This window comes from Triticum aestivum, chromosome 5B (assembly GCF_018294505.1).
Source record: "Triticum aestivum cultivar Chinese Spring chromosome 5B, IWGSC CS RefSeq v2.1, whole genome shotgun sequence".
Classification (NCBI taxonomy): Eukaryota; Viridiplantae; Streptophyta; class Magnoliopsida; order Poales; family Poaceae; genus Triticum; species Triticum aestivum.
The window spans coordinates 4,254,116-4,274,145 of record NC_057807.1 but is presented as its reverse complement, the minus strand read 5'-3'; the positions used below and the strand labels follow the sequence as shown (position 1 = coordinate 4,274,145).

The window sequence follows — 20,030 nt, the reverse complement described above, 5'->3', positions numbered from 1 at the left end:
TAGATCGACCGTGTTTCCTATTTTATAATCTTGTATGGGAAAATGGCCACAAAAATAGAGATAAGTTGGTTAAAATTAGTAAAATACACCAAATAAATAGAAACGGCGAATGCCTAACCTAGATTATTACAATCCATTGTGTTGCCATATAAAGTATGAGTAAGGATTTCCCCCAAATTTCCAACCTTCTAGTCAACATTACAACATTTTTATAAAAATAAGTTTCTCAATTTCTAAAATAGTTATTGGGAGTGAAACATTGTTCCTTGAGTAAACTAAAAAAGTGAGACTATTTTGATAAGCAGCTTATGACAACAACACTTATTAAAGTTTTTACCAAATTTTAAAAATTCAGTCAAATGTCCAACAGTATTAATAAAGGTTTCCGATTATCAATTTTTGAAATGATAATAGAAAATCAAACATGATTTACTAAGGAAAAAGGGAAAAAAATGGTCAGATTATAAGTAGTTTAGGAGAAAAAAGATAGTTATTAGAGTTTTAGCCAAATTTGATCAAAGAGTTCAAAGTTACATAAAAAGTTTGAAAACATTCTATAAAATGCAACACATTCGAGTGAGTAGACTATGCTGGTAAATTTATTTCATTCTAACAATGAGTTTGGTCGAAAACCGCTAGCGCGGGCTCCTTTGCAGTTGCTAAATTTTGCTACATTGTGCTTATTTTTAATCTTGTCATAAGAAAATAGCCATGAAACTAGTGACAAACTAATTAGTTAGATAAACATCAAAATTGGTAAAAGTCGTTTAAATAAACATGATAGTCATAATTTACCTCAACGCGGAACTCAACTAATTAAGTTTCAGCCTTAAATTGAGCCTCTATGGTGGCTTGGACAGGTGACTGTGACTATAAGGACCGGCTTAACCTGCAGACGTCAGCTGAAAAGCAGGGCAACTGAGAACCTTTTGCATGCCAATTTATGTTGGCCGAGGATGACAAGTTAGTTGGCAAGCACAGTAATTTTGATCAGTTCATTTTTTTTTGCCAGTATTTGCCGTGCTTCCAGAAGGAATTTGTCATCCCCCTAACAGCATAAATTGTCATAAAATGTTCTTTTTGTTATGTGTTCCCAGCGAATGTCAACACAATAACATTTCCCTAAGTGAGAAGATGTCGTGGCCACCAAAGTGGCAAAAAAGAAAAGAAAAAAAACAAGCAGAGGTAGGCCTTGGTGGCGTATTTTTATAGAAAAAAAATCTCTAGAGCATGTACAGTGGTTGATAAGATAGTCTTATCTTAAGTCTTGCATGTAATTTAAAGATGACAAAACAATACGTCTATATTGGGTCATCTATTAGCTTTATCTTCAAAAACTAGCTATTCCTAAAAATATGGTGAGACATATTGTGCTAAAAGATTATCTCTTGTCTTCTCTTAAATAAGATGAGACAACCCTTTTCTTATGAGTTCTCTCTCCTTCACCTCATCATTTATCCTACGTGACACTCCTAAGATAGCACTATTGGACATGCCCTAAGCACCCGCGGCGGAATTACATTTCCCAAAGTTAGAAGATGTCGTGGCAAAAAATCGGGGTGCTATATTTATCTGACCAGAATGCAGCATGATATCTAGCAGCTCGAAAGTTTGAGAAAAGGGAAGAGCTAGAAAGCACTTGGCATGCAATAACCCCCGCAAAATGCTCTCTTCCACACTTCCGACTGCTCCCCCGTCCCGGTTCCCCTGTTGATGGTCAAATCAATCAAACCAGAGTCAATTAATCTTCTTCCTGCTCTTCTTCGTGGATCGAATCCACAATAAAATGAAGTAGTTAGTTGGCACGCGTGGGTGTAATCGAAGAGGAATTGAAGAAGAGGATCGATCTTGGATTGGATCTGATTGGATTGGATTCAAGAAGAGCAGCGGGAGGCCGCCATGGATTGCTCGATGACGAGCAGCGTGCTGTCGGCCAACTACAACATGGTGCTGTTCGAGTTCGGCGTCATCCTCGTCACCAGCAAGATCTTGTACGCCCTCCTCCGCAACGTCTACCAGCCCCGCGTCTTCTCCGACCTCCTCGTACGCCTCCTCCGCGATCGCCATTAATTACCTTCGTTTCTCTCTCTTTCTCTTTCTTGGCGATCGCCATTGACATTCCTTTCCTGTCGTCGTCAATGGCGAATGCGGCAATGGCAGCTGGGCATCATCCTCGCGCAGTTCCGCGTCCTCTCCATCACCAACGCCATCAACCTGGTGTTCGGCAAGATCGGCGGCTTCATCTTCGCGCCATACCTCTTCGCGCTCGGCGTCGAGATGGACCCCTTCTCGCTCCTCGACACCCCCGCCGCCGACGCCGTCATCGCCTACGCCGGCATCGCCTCCACCTGCGTCCTCGTCACGCTCTGCCACGGCGCCATCACCTCCACCTCTCGTACCCACACCGGCATCGTCCACGAGCGCTCCCTCCGCGCCTTCCTCGGCCTCGCCGCCGCTCTCGCCAACACCGCCTCCCCCGTCCTCACCCGCCTCGCCACCGACCTCAAGATCGCCAAGACCAACGTCGGCCGCCTCGCCGTCGGTGCCGGCATCACCTCCGACATGGTCACCACCCTACTCATCGCGCTCGGCAGCATGGTGTGGCGCGACAGCGACGCCGACGCCGACGCGCCCTTCGCGCAGCCCGCGCTCACGGCGTCCGTCCTCGCGGTCGTCGTCATGTCCGCCTTCATGTCCCGGGCCATGGCCGACTGGGTGGACGGCCGCAACCCCGAGGGCCGGCGCATGCGCGGCTTCGACCTTTCCCTCGTCGCGCTCGTGGCCGCCACGCTCTGCTGGTTCATCTCCGTGCTCCGCCTCGACATCAACATGGCCGCCTTCCTCGTCGGCCTCGCGTTCCCCAGTGACGGCCGGGTGTCGCGGTTGCTCGTCAGCAAGATCAACTTCGTGCTCTCCTCCTTCGTGCTGCCGCTCTACGTCGCCCATGTCTGCCTCTCGCTCCGGCAAACCACCGATGACATCGAGGTCGCGGGCCTCAAGCCCGACGAGGGCCTCCGCGCCTATGTCATGCAGCTGCCCTTCCCATGGTGGAAGGTCTTCTTGGCCACCTCCATGGGCACGCTCGGCAAGCTCGTCGGCTGCACCGGCGTCGGCCTGCTCCGGGGCCTCGGCTGGCTCGAGGCGCTCGCGCTCGGCATGCTGCTCAACGTCAAGGGCTACTTCCACATCTACTGTGCGCTCGCCGCCTTCGAGGCCGGCATCATCACCGACAAGTCCTTCATGGCCATCATCTTCGTGGTGGCGCTCAACGTCGCCGTCACGCCCATGGTAGGGATGGGGATCGCGTCCTGGGCACGCCGGAGCGTGCAGTGGCGCCTCATGGGCCTCCAGCACCACGACCCGTCCACCGAGCTGCGCCTCGTCGCCGGCCTCCGCGGCCCGCAGGAAGTGCCGACCCTCGCGTTCCTCATGGAGTCGCTCCGGTGGGGCGCCGGCAACGGCGAGATCGCGTGCTACGCCGTGGACATGGTGCAGCTGACGGACCAGACGGCGTCTTCAATCGTGAAAAGCGTTGGGTTGGACGGCGTGACGGTAGTGGACGAGGAGGTGGCGGAGATGCGGAAGCTCATCGGCGAGGCGCTAGACGCGTACCAGGCGGAGTGCGGTGGCGTGGGCGGCAAGGTGAAGGTGCGCCGGCTGCTGGCGCTGTCGTCATTCCCGGACATGCACAGCGACCTGTGCATCTGCGCCGAGGACGCCATGGCGGCGCTCATCCTAGTGCCGTTCCACAAGACACAGTGCCTGGACGGCACCATGGACGGCGGACACTTCGGGTTCCGGCTGGTGAACCAAAAGGTGCTGCAGCTAGCGCCATGCTCGGTGGGGATCATCGTGGACCGCGGCCTCGGCAAGCAGCAGCGTCCAGACAGCACGGCGCAGGCGTCGGTGGTGGTGGTGTTCATCGGCGGCGCGGACGACCGGGAGGCGCTGACACTGGCGTCGTTCATGTGCAAGCAGCAGGCTTCGGTGCGGCTGACGGCGCTACGGGTGGTGCAGAACGCGATGGCGCAGGCGCGGGCTAAGGCGCGTACGAGCCTCTTCGAGTCCAAGAGCAAGCGGCACATGCCTCTGGCGGCGGCGACGACGACGGGGCAGGAGGAGCTGCAGGCGCAGGCGGACGACAAGTTCTTCGCCGAGTTCTACCGGAAGCACGTCGCCGGCAACAAGTCCGTCGGGTACCTGGAGAAGCACGTGGCGGACGGGGCGGAGCTGGTGGCGGTGCTGCGGGGAATGCAGGGGGACTACCGGCTTTTCGTGGTGGGCAAGGGAAGGGACCGCAACTCGGTGCTCACCGAGGGGCTGGATGAGTGGGCGGAGTGCCTGGAGCTCGGGCCCGTCGGCGACATCCTAGCCTCGTCGGACTTCTCGACGACGGCGTCCGTGCTCATCGTGCAGCAGTACGACGCCAAGAAGCACTACAAGGTCATCGATGAGGAGTTCATGCCCTTGTAATGCAATCCATTTCCTTGTTTCGTTATTCCACCTCCATAGTTATATTTCTGTAACAATTTCTACGAAGCAGCTGTACTGGATGTATTATTCTTCCATAGTAAGTGTACATTTTAATGTGGAATGGATAGCCTTTTACTCTTCAAAAGAAGCAACGGAATACTTTCATGTTCCCCCTTGTTAACTAGCGAGAACCGAGATAAAAGCCTATTCTCAAACCAGAAGAAGTAATAGAGGAGAGGCAAATCAGCATGGACAAAGAACATCTAGAATTATTTAAAAGTTTGATCAGAGCAGCTGGCTGGTTTCAATGACATAATGGATCATGTGGTCAACCAAAAAAGTCAGATATTCTTTGTTGATGGTCCAAGCGGCACTGGGAAGACATACTTGTAGAAGGCATTGCTTGCAAAGGTGCGTTCAGTAGGCCAAATAGAGCCATCGCAACCGCTACATCAGGTATTATGTTTAGTTAGGAAATACAAGATAGACTAGGATGTCGAATATATATATGCCCACGAGGCTCAAGCAATAAACATCGATTCCACCAATAATCCCTCTCTATCCCTTCCAACAGGATGGTGTGCGATATGCTGACTTATTCCACATGGTTACCCCTGTAGTGTGCCTGATGTACCTCTCTTATTACAAACCATTGCAACAAGGCCGGAGTACGAAACTGCGTTTGTGATAGGCAGTTTTAACCGTGTGCTATGGACGGTTCTGCACTAGTGTTAGGCATTTTTGGAATAAAATTAAGGACCATGCATGTATGTAGAGCAAACCACAAGAAGATAGATACATACATCTGTAATCTGTTTAGCAAAACTATGCAATTCAGAAACGCATATATGGATGAGTACATGGTACAATTTGAATTTACATTAACAAGTCTAATGACCTCTGCCTCTCTATAATCACCTCACAACAATGATGTACGTCTGGAATATGAAGTGATATCTTACTAGGGAACCTGTTCAAAAAATTTCTACATCATCCTGTCTATAATCACCTCTGCATGTTTATCACCCTTATCCATCCTGTCCCAAAGGTCAAGAAAGAGGCCGGCGGAGAAAAACCCGACAACCATGCCCGCCACGGCGAGGACGCGCGTGGCCACGTAGACCGCCGATCCAATGGCGATTGGGATTGCTGGTGGAAGAAGACTAGGAGAAGCATGGAGCCGAGGAAAACGAGGAACCCGGCAAGAAACCCCACACAAAGAAAGCCGCACCTGCTGCACTCGTCGGCGTCCACGGCCGCGACCTCGTCGTCTCCCAAGTCGGGAGGGTTGTAGGTGAAGTAGGTGATGACGAACCTCTCCTTCCATGCCCAGAAGCCGTGCCGGCTGGGCTCCGCCGGCGCTGACGCTGCGTCGGGACTAGCACCGGGGGCAGGCGGGTTCTCAATATCGACCATGGATCGATCGGGGATTCGGTATCGACGTACCTATTCTGTCTTGGGATAACGCACACACATCTTGTAGCATCACATCCAATGGCTATAAAAGATGAATGAGACCAAATTATATCTCATCTAGATGAGTTCTAGCAAAACTGTATATAAATAGTTAGAACAGAAAGAAACCAAGGAGGACAGGAGATTGATGCTCTAGCTAGTGTCCGAGTCGAAGTGCAGCCCTCCTGCTACAAGTCGTACGTCCGCCCTCCTGCACTTCCTCGGCCATGTCCAAGTGGCACCTCATCCAGCGACGCTTGGATCTGCTCCTCGACGGCAGCGAATTTACGCTGGAGGCTGTACCTACTACATCAAGCGGTGCCCGGATCTATCTATAATCCTTTTTCCTCTTCGTCTCTCTAAGAACAAGCAAAGAAGAAGGAGAAGAAGAAGGCTACAACACGCAAAGAAAACACACACCCAAAGCAAACACTCTCTCACGCAGAAAGCATGGCCTTCTCATCTCTCGTCCAAGTCCCACGCGCACCCTACACGTGGATGAATGAGTGTCTCTTGTATATACACAGGAATGGCGACATGATGAAGGTGGCGAATTTGCATTGGCTTGATTGCTAGATGCGGTTGTATGTAGAAGCCCAAAGATCAGGGACGAGAATCCCCTGCCGTACGGCACCCAGCCGTTCCCTCATTGACATGTTGGCCCGGCAAGAACCTGGCCCACATGTCAGTGGGCCAACGGCAGAGGCCATACGGCAGAGGAGCCGTTGCCAAAGATCAGGGATACGGGGCTGCACGCACAAGCCCAAAGACGGGGTCATTACGAGGGATATTAATAGCGGGTTAGGTTGCGGTCTGGCAGACTTAATACTTGCCTGCCTTGGTCGCAGCGAATTTGCTCACCCGCCAACTAGAGGATGTAGTCAGAGCAATTTGTTTTACAGTGGCCTAGAGAATATCTAAAATACATGAAGATTACTTGCTTCTATAAGACCAGCCACAGTGGGTAGTAACAGAGGCGGAGCCAAAAATAATCGCCAATGGGTTCATTCACTAACTAGTTGTGATTTTTTTTAATGAACTTTGTCCTATTTTGTGACAAATTGCAACGAGATTATATCAGTCAAAGAAAGCACAATTAATATGATATCACTTATCACACATATTTTTCACTTAAAAAAACAAGAGTGCATAACATACCGATCGGATGAAATTATAAAATCACTTGTTTACATATTATAGATAAAAGTAGTACCAAAATAAACTTCATATCTCATATCCAACTTCTCATCTTTCTGAAAACAATGAAGAAAATAATAAGTTAATTAGTTTGGCAAGTTTAAAATAAAAGTGACATCATGTGAAAGAATCATGTAAAGTTACTACATTTTAGAGCTTCCCTTTTCGATCTTTTATCGCCTTAAAAAGATCAAACACAACATCATTACTAATGGGAGAAAACATATCTTTCTCCACATAGCAAATTAAACAATCACTCATGAACTGATCACCAATTTTGTTGCGCAACTTTTTCTTGACAACATTCATAGCTGAAAAGCATCTCTCCATGGATGCTGTTGCAACTGGTAATATCAATACTAACTTTAGAAGATGATAGACCAAGGGAAAAGTAACATGTTTATTTGTCTGCACCATTAACTTCACAAGATCAGCAATCCCATCCAAATTAGCAAACCTTTCATCCGCTCGCACATTGTCAATGTAAGTGCGCAGTTCAGGACCAAGATCATCCATTTTTTTGAATCAAAATCATCTGGATAAAACTCAGCTAGCTTCGCTAAGCTATCCAAGTTAAAAGCAACAAATCCATCGTTTGGGTTGAAAGAAGCCATGTGACCAAGTGGCCTAGAGAATATCTACAATACACAGTGGCAGACCCAGGAAAAAAATGAAGGGTGTGCACACTCTAAAAAAAATTCCCACCTAATCCATGTGTCAGACAAAATATGGCAAAATAATAACATGAGTAGCTTAATGCAAATCTCACAACAATTTAGTTCACAAAATATATCTCCAATATGCTCAATTACAATACGAGTAGTCTTACATGAAAGAAGCACAAGTAGAAAATTACATCACTAGGTAATTCTACATTTTTGCATTGCCATGAAAGCATCAACTATGTCATCTTCGCTTACTTCCATGGACACATCCCGTTCAATAAATGTACCAAGGAATCATTCAAGCAATCATCACTCATAGTAGTCCTCAACTTATTTTTCACTAGATTCATTGCTGAAAACACTCTCTCAACACTCGTCGTCGCCACCGGTAAAATCAATATCAATTTGATGAGTAAGTAGATCAAATCATAAAGAACATGTTTCTTTGTTGCAACAAGCATAATAGAGAGCTCACCAATATTACTTGCATTTCTAAACCTATCATCTTGTCTCATATCATCAATAAAATTAGTAAGTTGAAATTCTAGCCTTATCAAATCTGTGCTTGAAATGTCCATGGGATAGACACTACAAGAAATATGTCAACTTGTGACCCTGACTATTGGTCACTGAATGGTCATTATTTTCCATTTGTGACCTTTTTGTGACCAAAAATAGATGGTCAAAAGCTGACAGTCGTAAACTGAAATTAACGACCTTCTCTGTGAGAAGGTTGTATACGTTTACGACCAAAATATGCCTACTGTTTTGTTTTGGTCACTAGCTATCTGCCCAGGCCACGTCGGATCCAACGTGGCAAGCTGACGTGGCAAAATTACGACCAAATGAAAAGGTCGCTGACAAGAATCAGCCCGGTCCGATTAGGTGTCTATATGGGCCAAGCCCATTAAATCAGCCCATTTATTATATATTTTTCCTGTCAATTTTTGTTAGCTACCTGGGCCTGGACCAACAATTCGGCCTTCTATTTATTTCCGGGCCATGGCCTTTTAACATTGTTTGGGCCATTGTATTTTGAAGCTGGTCCCACCACACTAGTAGAAAAAGGACCTAATATGAGACACATTAGTGCCGGTTTGATTTTGAGCCGGCACTAATGTGTCCAATAGTGCCGATTCCAACGGCTAGCCGGCCGTTCTCATTAGTACTGGTTCGTGGCGAACCTATAGCAACGGTTCGTGCCATGAATCGGTACTAAAGAGGGTGGTGGTAGGGTGATGTCAGTCTGGGGCCCCTCGAGCACCTTTAGTACCGGTTCGTGGCATGAACCGGTACTAAAGGTCGACCTACATAAACCCTTCGTCCAGCCGAGCCACTCCGTTCTTCCCCTTTCCCCTCACACCCTCTGTTCTTCCCCTCTTTTCCTAGAGCTCCTCACAAATTTTGCTCAAAATTTGTCAAGATTTGAAGGCCCCCATCCATTCAAATGATCACAAAGGTTAGCAACTTTGTCCTTTGAACTCTCATTGCTAGATTAGCTCTTGCAATGCTTTGTATAGTGATTAATTTGGAAGGAATTATATTTGCTAGTATTTTATTTATATGCAATTTGAGGTCAAAAATAACACTTAGTTTGCATATGTAGGTGTGGTTTACTTAGTGCCTTCTAAATCTCCGTCGTAACCACCGTCGCTCGCCCGCACCGTCCCGTCGCCGGCACCACCTTGTGGTGAGGCTCTTGTTCATGAATGTTTTACATTACCAAATTGATGTTTGTGTGATTTGGATATATAATTACTCATATAATTATCTTACCCGTACATTGTTTGTTATACATAGTGCCGTGGTTTTGATATCTGTCCCCGTCGGCCCTCGTCCTTGTTATGATTCGGATGTGGTATATTATCTTTTAAAACTAGTTGTTGCATTTCGTGTTTATGAAAAATTATGCCCATCAAGTTGACATAGATATTTTTATCTAGGAGGTATGTGAACCGGAAATTCCAACCGACCCTATTGCCGAGAGGTTAAATTTAGTTGAAAGAGAAAACGGGTATTTGAAAGAAAAATTGAAAAGAATTGAGGGGGAGAAGATGGAATTGGAGTTTCATGTTGCCGATGTCGTCGATGATCACAAGATCAAGATGGAGAAAATGAGGTTGAAGATTAGAAAGATTAGAAAATATGCCATTGATAGTGTGGCTTGGTATCATTATGCTGTTGGATCAATTGTTACCTTAGTTGCAATCTTCATCGCATTTGTTGTTGCATTTAAATTCTTTAGCTAGAGAGTTATTTGTATGTTGCATTTAATTAAGTGTTGTATATGAACTTTATGTATGAACTTTATGTATGAACTTGTATTAATTTGGTATATTCGGTGTTGTGTAATGAAGATGAGCCGACAATGGATGTATGATGACAGATGCTCTCCCGAGTTCATTAATGGCGTGCATACTTTTCTGCTTGCCGTTGAGGCAAACAAGCGGGCGGATGGTTTTATGCCTTGTCCATGTGCTGGCTGTAAGAATGGTCATAGTTACTCTACGTCAAGAACCATTCACGTCCACCTATTTGAGTCCGATTTCATGCCCCACTATAATGTTTGGACCAAGCACGGAGAAATAGGGGTTATGATGGAAGGCAATGAAGAAGAAGAGGACGACGACGGCTATCCTAGCCATGGGTTCCCTGAATACGATGATACAACAATGGGGGAAGAAGCTGAGCCGGCAATGCAGGAAGAAGTTGAAGAAGAGGCATCAGATGAGCCCGCTGATGATCTAGGTCGGGCCATTGCTGATGCAAAGAGAAACTGCACAAGTGATCTGGAGAGGACGAAGTTGCATCGCATGTTAGAGGATCACAAGAAATTGTTGTACCCGAATTGCGAAGCTGACAAAAAAAAGTTGGGCACCACACTTGAATTGTTGCAATGGAAGGCATAGAATGGTGTATTTGACAAGGGATTTGGAAAGTTGCTGGTAATGATAAATATGCTTCCAAAGGACAACGAATTACCCGAGAGTACGTATGAAGCAAAGAAGGTTGTCTGCCATCTAGGGTTAGAGGTGCAAAAGATACATGCATGCCCTAATGACTGCATCCTCCGGTGAGTATGAGGATTTGAACGCTTGCCCGGTATGCGGTGCATTGCGTTATAAGATCAGTCGCGATGACCCTGGTGATGTCGAGGGTGAGCGCCCCAGGAAGAAGATTCCTGCCAAGGTGATGTGGTATGCTCCTATAATACCACGGTTGAAATGTTTGTTCCAAAACAAAGAGCATGCGAAGGCGATGCGGTGGCACGTAGAAGACCGTCAGAAAGACGGAAAGTTGAGAGTACCCGCTGATGGTTCACAGTGGAGAAAAATCGAGAGAAAGTACTGGGAGGAGTTTACAGGTGACCCAAGGAACGTATGGTTTGGTCTAAGCGCAGATGGCATTAATCCTTTTGGGGAGCAGAGCAGCAACCATAGCACGTGGCATGTGACTCTATGTTTGTATAACCTTCCTCCATGGTTGTGCATGAAGCGGAAGTTCATTATGATGCCAGTGCTCATCCAAGGCCCTAAGCAACCCGGCAATGACATTGATGTGTACCTAAGGCCATTAGTTGAAGAACTCTTACAACTGTGGAATGGAACATGTGTACGTGCGTGGGATGAGCACATGGGGGAAGAATTTGACCTAAAGGCGTTGTTGTTCGTGACCATCAATGATTGGCCTGCTCTCAGTAACCATTTAGGACAGACAAACAAGGGATACCCTGGATGCACGCACTGTTTGGATGATACCGACAGTATATATTTGAAGAGTTGTAAGAAGAATGTGTACCTGGGACATCGTCGATTTCTTCCAAGCAGGCATCCCGTAAGAAAGAAAGGCAAGCATTTCAAAGGTGAGGCGGATCACCGGACGAAGCCTCGCCACCGTACTGGTGCTGATGTACATGATATGGTCAAGGATTTGAAGGTAATCTTTGGAAAGGGTCCTGGCGGACAACCTGTTTCGAAGGACGCTGACGGACGCGCACCCATGTGGAAGAAGAAATCTATATTTTGGGACCTGCCATATTGGAAAGACCTAGAGGTCCGCTCCGCAATCGACGTGATGCACGTGACGAAGAATCTTTGCGTGACCCTGCTTGGCTTTTGGGCGTGTATGGGAAGACAAGAGATACACCAGAGGCACGGGAGGACCAGCAACGTATGCACGGAAAAGACGGCATACATCAGGGTCAGCCCAGCTACGCTCTTACCAAAGAAGAGAAGGAAATCTTCTTCGAATGCATGCTCAGCATGAAGGTACCGTCTGGCTTCTCGTCGAATATAAAGGGAATAATAAATATGGCAGAGAAAAAGTTCCAGAACCTAAAGTCTCATGACTGCCACGTGATTATGACGCAACTCCTTCCGGTTGCATTGAGGGGGCTTCTACAAGAAAACATTCGATTAGCCATTGTGAAGCTATGTGCATTCCTCAATGCAATCTCTCAGAAGGTAATCGATCCAGAAATCATACCAAGGTTACAGAATGATTTGGTGCAATGTCTTGTCATATTCGAGTTGGTGTTCCCACCATCCTTCTTCAACATCATGACTCACGTCCTAGTTCACCTTTGCGAAGAAATTAATGTTTTGGGTCCTGTATTTCTACACAATATGTTCCCCTTTGAAAGGTTCATGGGAGTCTTGAAGAAATATGCTCATAACCGTGCTAGGCCAGAAGGAAGCATCTCGAAGGGCCATGAAAATGAGGAGGTCATTGAGTTTTGTATTGACTTTAGTCCTGACCTTAAGCCGATTGGTGTTCTTGAATCGCGGCATAAGGGCAGACTGTAAGGAAAAGGCACGCTAGGAGGGCATCAAATAATATGTATGGACGGACATTCTCTCACTGAAGCACACTACACAGTTCTACAGAATTCCGCCTTGGTGGCTCCGTATATGGAGGAACACAAGAATTTTCTACAGTCCAAACACCCGGAGAAGTCTGACGACTGGATTACACGCGAACAAACAAGGACTTTTGCCGGTTGGTTGCAGAAACGTGCCCTGAATGATGGTGATATTCAAAATGACATGTACTCGCTGTCCCAGTTACCATCTTCGAATATAATGACTTTCAAAGGGTACCAGATAAATGGGAATACATTTTACACGATCGCCCAAGATAAGAAGAGCACCAAGCAAAACAGTGGTGGCCGCTTTGATGCAACAACCAACACGGGAAAGGAAACATATTATGGTTACATAGAGGACATATGAGAACTTAAATATGGATCAGGTGATTTGAAGGTCCCTTTGTTTCGGTGCAAATGGGTCAATATGACACGAGGCGGGGTAACGGAAGACCCGCAGTACGGAATGAAAACAGTGGATCTCAACAATCTTGCGTATGCAGATGAACCATTCGTCCTAGCCAATGATGTGGCGCAGGTTTTTTATGTGAAAGACATATGTACCAGGCCGAGAAAAAGAAAAGATAAGGAAGCGAATGGATCATACGACGAGCCAAAGCGCCACATAGTTCTTTCAGGAAAAAGAAACATCGTGGGAGTGGATGACAAGATAGACATGTCAGAAGATTATGAAAAGTTTGATGGAATTGCTCCATTCACAGTGAATATTGACCCGAGCATCCAGTTAAATGATGAAGATTTTCCATGGCTACGGCGCAAAGGGACACACGCGAAGAAAAAGTTTCACACCCAAAGATCTGGGATGTGATCGGCTTCACTATCATCACTTTCTTCTGTGTTTCACACCCAGGAGGGAATGTCTGTAATAGTTAGGGTAGTTAATTATGTGTTTTAGCATTTGAAACGCGAAGAAATTTTATGTGCAAACAAATTCTTTTCATGCATTTACTAATTTTTCTAGCTAAATGACCCTGAAATTGAAAAGCATTTGAAATGAACTCAGAAAAGGTTGAAAGTTGGCATGGTATCATAATTTCATACAAATAGCATGTGCAAAAAAGTAGAGAGGGTTACGGCAAAAACTGGATACACTTCGTGTACAAAATGGACAATCTCTTTTGAAGTATCAGGTTTCCGACAAAAACTGAACTGTTACAAAGGCATTTCATTTTTTAAATAACCTAAGCATTACCAAATTGAATATAATGATAAAACACACTAATATTAAACATAAGAAAAAAGAATCACTGAAAAAACTTTTTTCAAAGTTAAGTTATTCACAAACTAGTGATTCACACAAATTCCAAATAATTCAAAATTTAAACTATTCAAATTTGAAAACTACCGGCACTAACAGAAAGCTTGTAATTTTTCGTACCTAAAGCAAAAATATTCACAAAGAAACTCTAAATACAGCAAAAAACAACTCAAAAATAAATAAAATAAAAATAAATAAAGCGAAAATAAATAAAGCAAAAAAATTAAGAAAATAAAAAAGCCCGCCTACTGGGCCAAAGCGGCCTTCATACGACTGGGAACACAACCTTTATTTGGGCCAGGATGCAGGCCCGCAAAGGCCCAATAGGCCCACAGGATAGAAGAGGACAGGTAGGCCCAGTAGGCCTGCTTAGGAGAGGAGCTCGAGAGAGCTACCGCACTGGGGCTTATAAACCAGTGCGGTAGCCCCTCGGGTAGCGAGGTGGGACTAAACTTGCGCACCACCTTGAGCCAGCGCACCACCTTTAGTACCGGGTCGTGGCTCCAACCGGTACTAAAGACCCCCCCCCCTTTAGTACCGTTGGAGCCATCACCCGGTACTAAAGGGGGTGCGCTTCCCGCCGCTTGGCCTGGCCAAAACAGACCTTTAGTACCGGTTGGTGGCTCCAACCAGTACTAAAGGCCCATCCTATATATACAACACTTAAAAAATTCAGTTTCCCTCTGTTTCTTCCCTCCGTCGCGCCGCCCTGCCCCGATCGACGCTGTCCCCGTCGATGTCACCGCCCCCGCCCCTCGTCGCCGACCCCGACCGTCCCCGCCCCTCGTCCCCGCCCCCGTCGACGTCGCCGCCCCGACCGTCCCCGTCCCCGTCGTCCCCGTCGTCCCCGTCGCCGCGCCCCGCGCCACCCCGTCGTCGCCGCCCCGTCCCGTCGCCCCGGCCGCCCCGCCCCGTCGTCGCCGCCGCCCCGTCCCGTCGCCCCGTCGTCGCCGCCCCGTCCCGTCGCCCCGTCATCGCCGCCCCGTCGTCGCCTCGCCGGTGAGCTCGCCCCGGCCGCCATGTCCACACACACACACACTACACACACACACACACACACTACACACACACACACTACACACACATTATTAGTTTGTTTGTTATAAATTTTTCTGTTTTTATAGAAATGTTAGAAATTATTCTATTTTTAGTTATATAAATATTAGAAATGTTAGTTATATAGAAATGTTATAAATGTTTTCTGTTTTTTAGTTATAGATATATTTATAGAAATGTTAGCAATTTTCTGTTTTTTAGTTATATAAATATTAGAATTGTTATAGAAATGTTAGTTATATAATCAGGAAATTTTAGAATTAGTTTTAGTTAGATGAATTAGATTAATGTCAAATTGTTAGAATTTGCATATATATAGAATTTTAGTTATCACAATCCAATCATTTAAAAAATGTTACTTTTTGCGGGCATATAGTATTTGTTCTCGACGACGTCCTGCTTCAGAGGACCCATGTCCAGGACTGGGCTCCGCCGGGCTGGCACTGGGAGGTGCTACCTGGAGGGGCGCGCCGCTTGGTGAGGAATCCGACCTCGGGTTCCGTCGTCGACCCTGATCTTCTTTGGTGGCGTTCGCGTGGGCCACATGCGGTGCAGAGGCAGTCGGCCCCGCCGAAGGTGGTGCGTCGCCGTGTCAGGGAGGAAGATGAGCACGTCCATCGCTACATGGCTGCTATGGAGGACGTCAGGTTCTCCACTATTTGGTGGGTTCTTTGCGCAGATGACCGGAGATATGATCCTGTGATGGTTCCTTCTCTTTGGGTGTGCACCGCCCGTGCCCCAGGAACCGCGAGTGGCGCCCTAGATTCTTCTGTAGTACTCGATCTTTATTAGGTACCTAGCCAGTGATGTATTCGATATATAATATTCGAGATGATGTATTCGAGATTATATATATTAAGACGATGATGTATTCGAGATTATATATTCGAGACGATGTATTCGAGATTCAGTTTTTCCTTATTGATTAATTGCATCCATGCATTGTAATTTGAATACTAAATTGTTTTATATTTCTTCTGTACTAATTAGTAAAGCAAAAGCTATGGCGGACAATACCGGCAGAGAGAGAGAGAAGAGGAATTGTTCGACATCATACGCAGCCCTCATAGGCTAGATGATCTGAATGAAGATGACGGCTCCCAATATCTAAACAATACCGGAGAGGGTGATGAAAAGATATTCGATCTCGACGACCGAGCTGATGAAGTCATGAACTATGATTATGATGACACAGACAATGTTAGTGATGACACAGACAATGTTGATCTTCAAATAACAAAGACTTCCGGCGAGGTATATATTTATATAAGCATGCATCCTGGTGATCATCACATGTTTTTTTATTGAAGATATATTAACGAATCGATCTTTCTTCTTTCAGCCCTCCGGATCGAGCAAATCTGCTTCTACAGACAGCAAGACAAAGCGACGCCCGGGCAGATTGTTGAAGGATGGTGTAAAGTACCACATCGAATCCACCAAACTTAGTGGCGAACCCCTCACGCCTAAGAACGTTGCGGATAAGTGGACTCGTCAGTGCGGAGTTCTTGTGAAGGACAAACTCCCGATCTCCATTCAAGAATGGCAAGAGCCAAAGACTAAACGTCCAGGTGTTACTTGAGTCGATGACAGAGCCAAAAAAGACTTGGTGAAATCTCTGATGGAACATTTCGCCCTACCAGATCATTTCATTAAAGCAGATGTGGAGAAAGTCAAGGCCGTTGCTCTTAAGAAGATGGCAATTGCATTCAACACCCACAAGAAAACGGTATGGGCCAACTACCTCGCTAATGAAAGGAAGAGAACACTGGAGAAGCAAAGAGAACACTGGGACGATTTCGTGACCTTCAAGGATTCAAAATTATCTAAGGAACGGTCGATGAAAAACAAGGCAAATGCCGCAAGAAAGACGCAGTTCCATAGGCTGGGTCCAGGTGGCTACGCGGTGGGATTGCCTAAGTGGGATAAGTCTGAGCAAGAGATGGAGGGTGCAGGGGTCACTCCGATTAATAGGAGCTGGCCCCCCAGGTGCAGAACTTGGTTCTATGCGCATGGGGGGGCGTTGGACCCGAAGACAGACCTGGTTTCAAAGAAGGCAAGTCTAAAAGGAGTCGAACAAAAGATACTTGACGCAATAGAAGAAGCTCGAGCGGGGGTGTTCACACCCAACAGAGAGAAGAAAGAGCTTACGCGCGCCTTGGGAAATTCTGAACACCCGGGAAGAACACGAGGCATGGGCGTTATTCCCTGGTATGAGGGCTTTTCAGACTGGAATGACGACTACAAGTCCCGTGCAAGAAAGAAGATGGAGGAGGAGAAGAAGAGGAAGCTGGAGGAGGAGCAGAGGAAGCAGGACGCAGAACGCCTTCAAGGCCTAGAAGCAAGGCACGCGGACCTGGCACTCAAATTCCAGCAGCAGCAGCAGCAGATCGACTCACTTAGCCAGGAAAGAGGGTCTCAGCAGCGGCAACAACAAGCGGATGATCGTCCAGCATTGGATAGCACCGTCCCATCCATGCCGAGAAGCAGCATTGGTTCTGCCCCGGGCGACACACTGCTAGATACATACCCTGTGGATAACATCATAGAGAACACTAACTGTGAGCTACACTCCAAAATGAAGAACATATCCATGAAGGTGGCGGACGGCGTTGCTTTTCCAGTGATCCCCGAAGCAACCTACCATTGCATCCCGATTACAGAGAGCTATGCTCGTGTCATGGTTGATGAAGTGGTGGACCCATATTCGGGGCTAACGCTTGACATTCCTGGAGGTGAAGACGAGCGCACACTGGGAGAGGCCATACATCGTATCATCCTATGGAGAAAGGATTGCATCATCTTTCGAAGTCCACCGACACCGCGTCATCTGCCGACTCCTCGAAGTCCGCCACCGAGTTAGCAGACTCCCGCTCCTCCAAGTCCACGAACGCGTGAGACGACTCCTCCTCGAAGTCCGCCACCTCCTCCGCCGGTTTCAAGTCCGGCACCGTGTCAGGCCACACCTCCTGCTTCAAGTCCGGCACATCGTCAGGCCACTTCTCCTGGTCCAACTCCACGTCAGCCGTCTCTGCCGTCTCAGCAATTGCAGAAGAGACATGCTGCAGCTTTGGTGCGTAGCGGTACGAGTCGAGGTAGTTCAGGAAGTACAGGCGGAGACAAGCGATATAAATATGGTCCAAGCTTCGCTCCTCTTCATCAGAGGCCTTACGACATGACCGAGGAGCAAAACGCAGCCATAGTGTAGGCCCAAGTGGACGCCCATTTTGGACCGAAACCGGCACCACCGCCAAAGGAGAAAGTGCCTCAGAAAATGATTGACCACTTCATTCATATGGCTAGAGCACCAGCTCCCAAGCCTGTTGACTCAGACTATGAGCGTCAAATCAGGAAGCTACATCGAGCACGACTACAGAAGGAAGCGAGCTCGAGCTCGAGCCAACAAGCAGCTGACAAAAAATGCGGGAAAACCGTTCCCCAGCTGGGAGAACAGGCGGCGCAAGCGATCCCCCCGCTTGTTGTGCCAACAACACATGAGAGGAGTACGCGCGCCAAATATTATTGTGGGAAAATCGTTAGCATTCCCCAGCAGGGCGATGTGGTAATAACAGAGGAGCATATCATGCAGGCTGAAATGCTCAAGATCTCTGTTGGACAACTCCTCGAAATCGAGCCCATGTCTCCGCTTAAAGAATCGGAAATAAAATGGAAATATGCCTGGGGCCAACCTTTGTTCCATCCAGACAAGGTCAAGGACCTCCCAACGAGAATGTATGAATTGCATAAATGGTACATGAACATGACCAAGATTTCCAATCGAGTGTCCCTCATGGTGAATGTCAAGAAGGAGCATTATTACCATGAGAAAGCTCTGTCCATTGAGTATACAGAACTTTTCCAGATATACAATCAAGACGCACTCGACAAGTCTATCGTCAGTTGCTATTGTCTGTAAGTGATTTCTTTCTGTAATTTAAGTCTCAAGCTAATTATGTAGTGATAATTTTGATCAATCATTACATGTAATTATCCTCACTATATTCTTTTCTGTGGTATTATATGCAGGATGAAGATGTATGAAATAAAAAAATCTGGACGCTATGGCATTGGGTTCATTAACCCAAATACCATTAATGAGGACATATGGCAGTTTCCATTTTATCAAGCAGGTGTAGAGGAAAGCATGATAGAGTTTTTGAAGCGCCTCAATAGCAATGAAGATATACTACTTCCTTACAACTTCCCGTGAGTCACACTGTCTTGTACTACAAATTCTGTTGTTGCTTACTAGCTAGCTAGATGTTAATAATTAAGTGTATATGGTTTACGGTAGTTGATTAATTTTATGCACATGCCCGCTTATTTAAGACATGCAAACGTGTGCGCATGCAGTTGGCACTGGGTCTTGATAGACATTAAAGTTGAGGAAGGAAAAGTTGAATTACTCGACTCACTAACTAAAGAAGAAAGTGACTTCACCATCGTGAAGGGGATAGTCAACAGGTAATTTCAATCATTATTAACTATATATATCTCGGCCTATTATTAGTTCGTCATTTCCTGATATGAACTATTTAATAACCCATTTATTAATTTTCTTTCCCGGCGGGCAGGGCATGGGCAAAGTTCATCAAGGTGACTCCAGGCGAATGGAAACAAAAGTTGTTTTGGCATCGACCAAAGGTAAGTAATTAAGTAGTACTAGCTAGCTACCATCTCTTTAATTCTTGTTTCAATATCATTAATTAATTATCATGCTTGATTAATCATTATCTGATTCAATTCCATTCTCGTAATGGCCCTGAAGTAGGCGTCGGGGAATAATCTGTGTGCATTCTATGTTTGCGAGAACATTCGCATGATGACGTCCGAAAGGAGCAAATCTGATAGACAGGATTGGGTACGTTTGTTAGAACACTATTCACACCATTATCGATATCTAGTCACACAACTAACACACATGCATATTGATCTCCTTCTTAACAGTTCAGAGAGGTGCGGGATAAGCTCCTACCATCGGACCGCATACTAGCACTTCAAGAGGAAATTTGCTCGACCAAGTCACAAATCCCAAAGGAGA

General features: G+C 46.4%; 1 protein-coding gene and 1 long non-coding RNA gene across 2 annotated transcripts; one reads left to right on the top strand and one right to left on the bottom strand.

Annotated features, from left to right (window-relative positions):
* Positions 1–1,647: 1,647 nt before the first annotated feature.
* Positions 1,648–4,540, top strand: LOC123115387 (cation/H(+) antiporter 28). Its single transcript, XM_044536549.1, has 2 exons — positions 1,648–2,043; positions 2,161–4,540. Exons 1-2 carry the CDS (start codon positions 1,900–1,902, stop codon positions 4,471–4,473), a joined length of 2,457 nt encoding a protein of 818 aa, XP_044392484.1. The 5' UTR covers positions 1,648–1,899; the 3' UTR covers positions 4,474–4,540.
* Positions 4,541–5,267: 727 nt separating this feature from the next.
* On the bottom strand, positions 5,268–6,670 carry LOC123115386 (uncharacterized). The gene is made up of 2 exons (XR_006456602.1): positions 6,058–6,670; positions 5,268–5,971 (listed from the first exon to the last, which is right to left on the bottom strand). It is a non-coding gene; the product is annotated as an uncharacterized lncRNA (long non-coding RNA).
* Between the last annotated feature and the right edge of the window lie 13,360 nt (positions 6,671–20,030).

What these genes read in the sequence shown, in the direction of transcription:
- LOC123115387 (XM_044536549.1), top strand. Translation starts at nt 1,900, where the DNA reads ATGGATTGCTCGATGACGAGCAGCGTGCTGTCGGCCAACTACAACATG. An exon ending in GCGTCTTCTCCGACCTCCTC is followed by an intron (nt 2,044 to 2,160) that starts GTACGCCTCCTC and finishes CGGCAATGGCAG; the next exon opens with CTGGGCATCATCCTCGCGCA.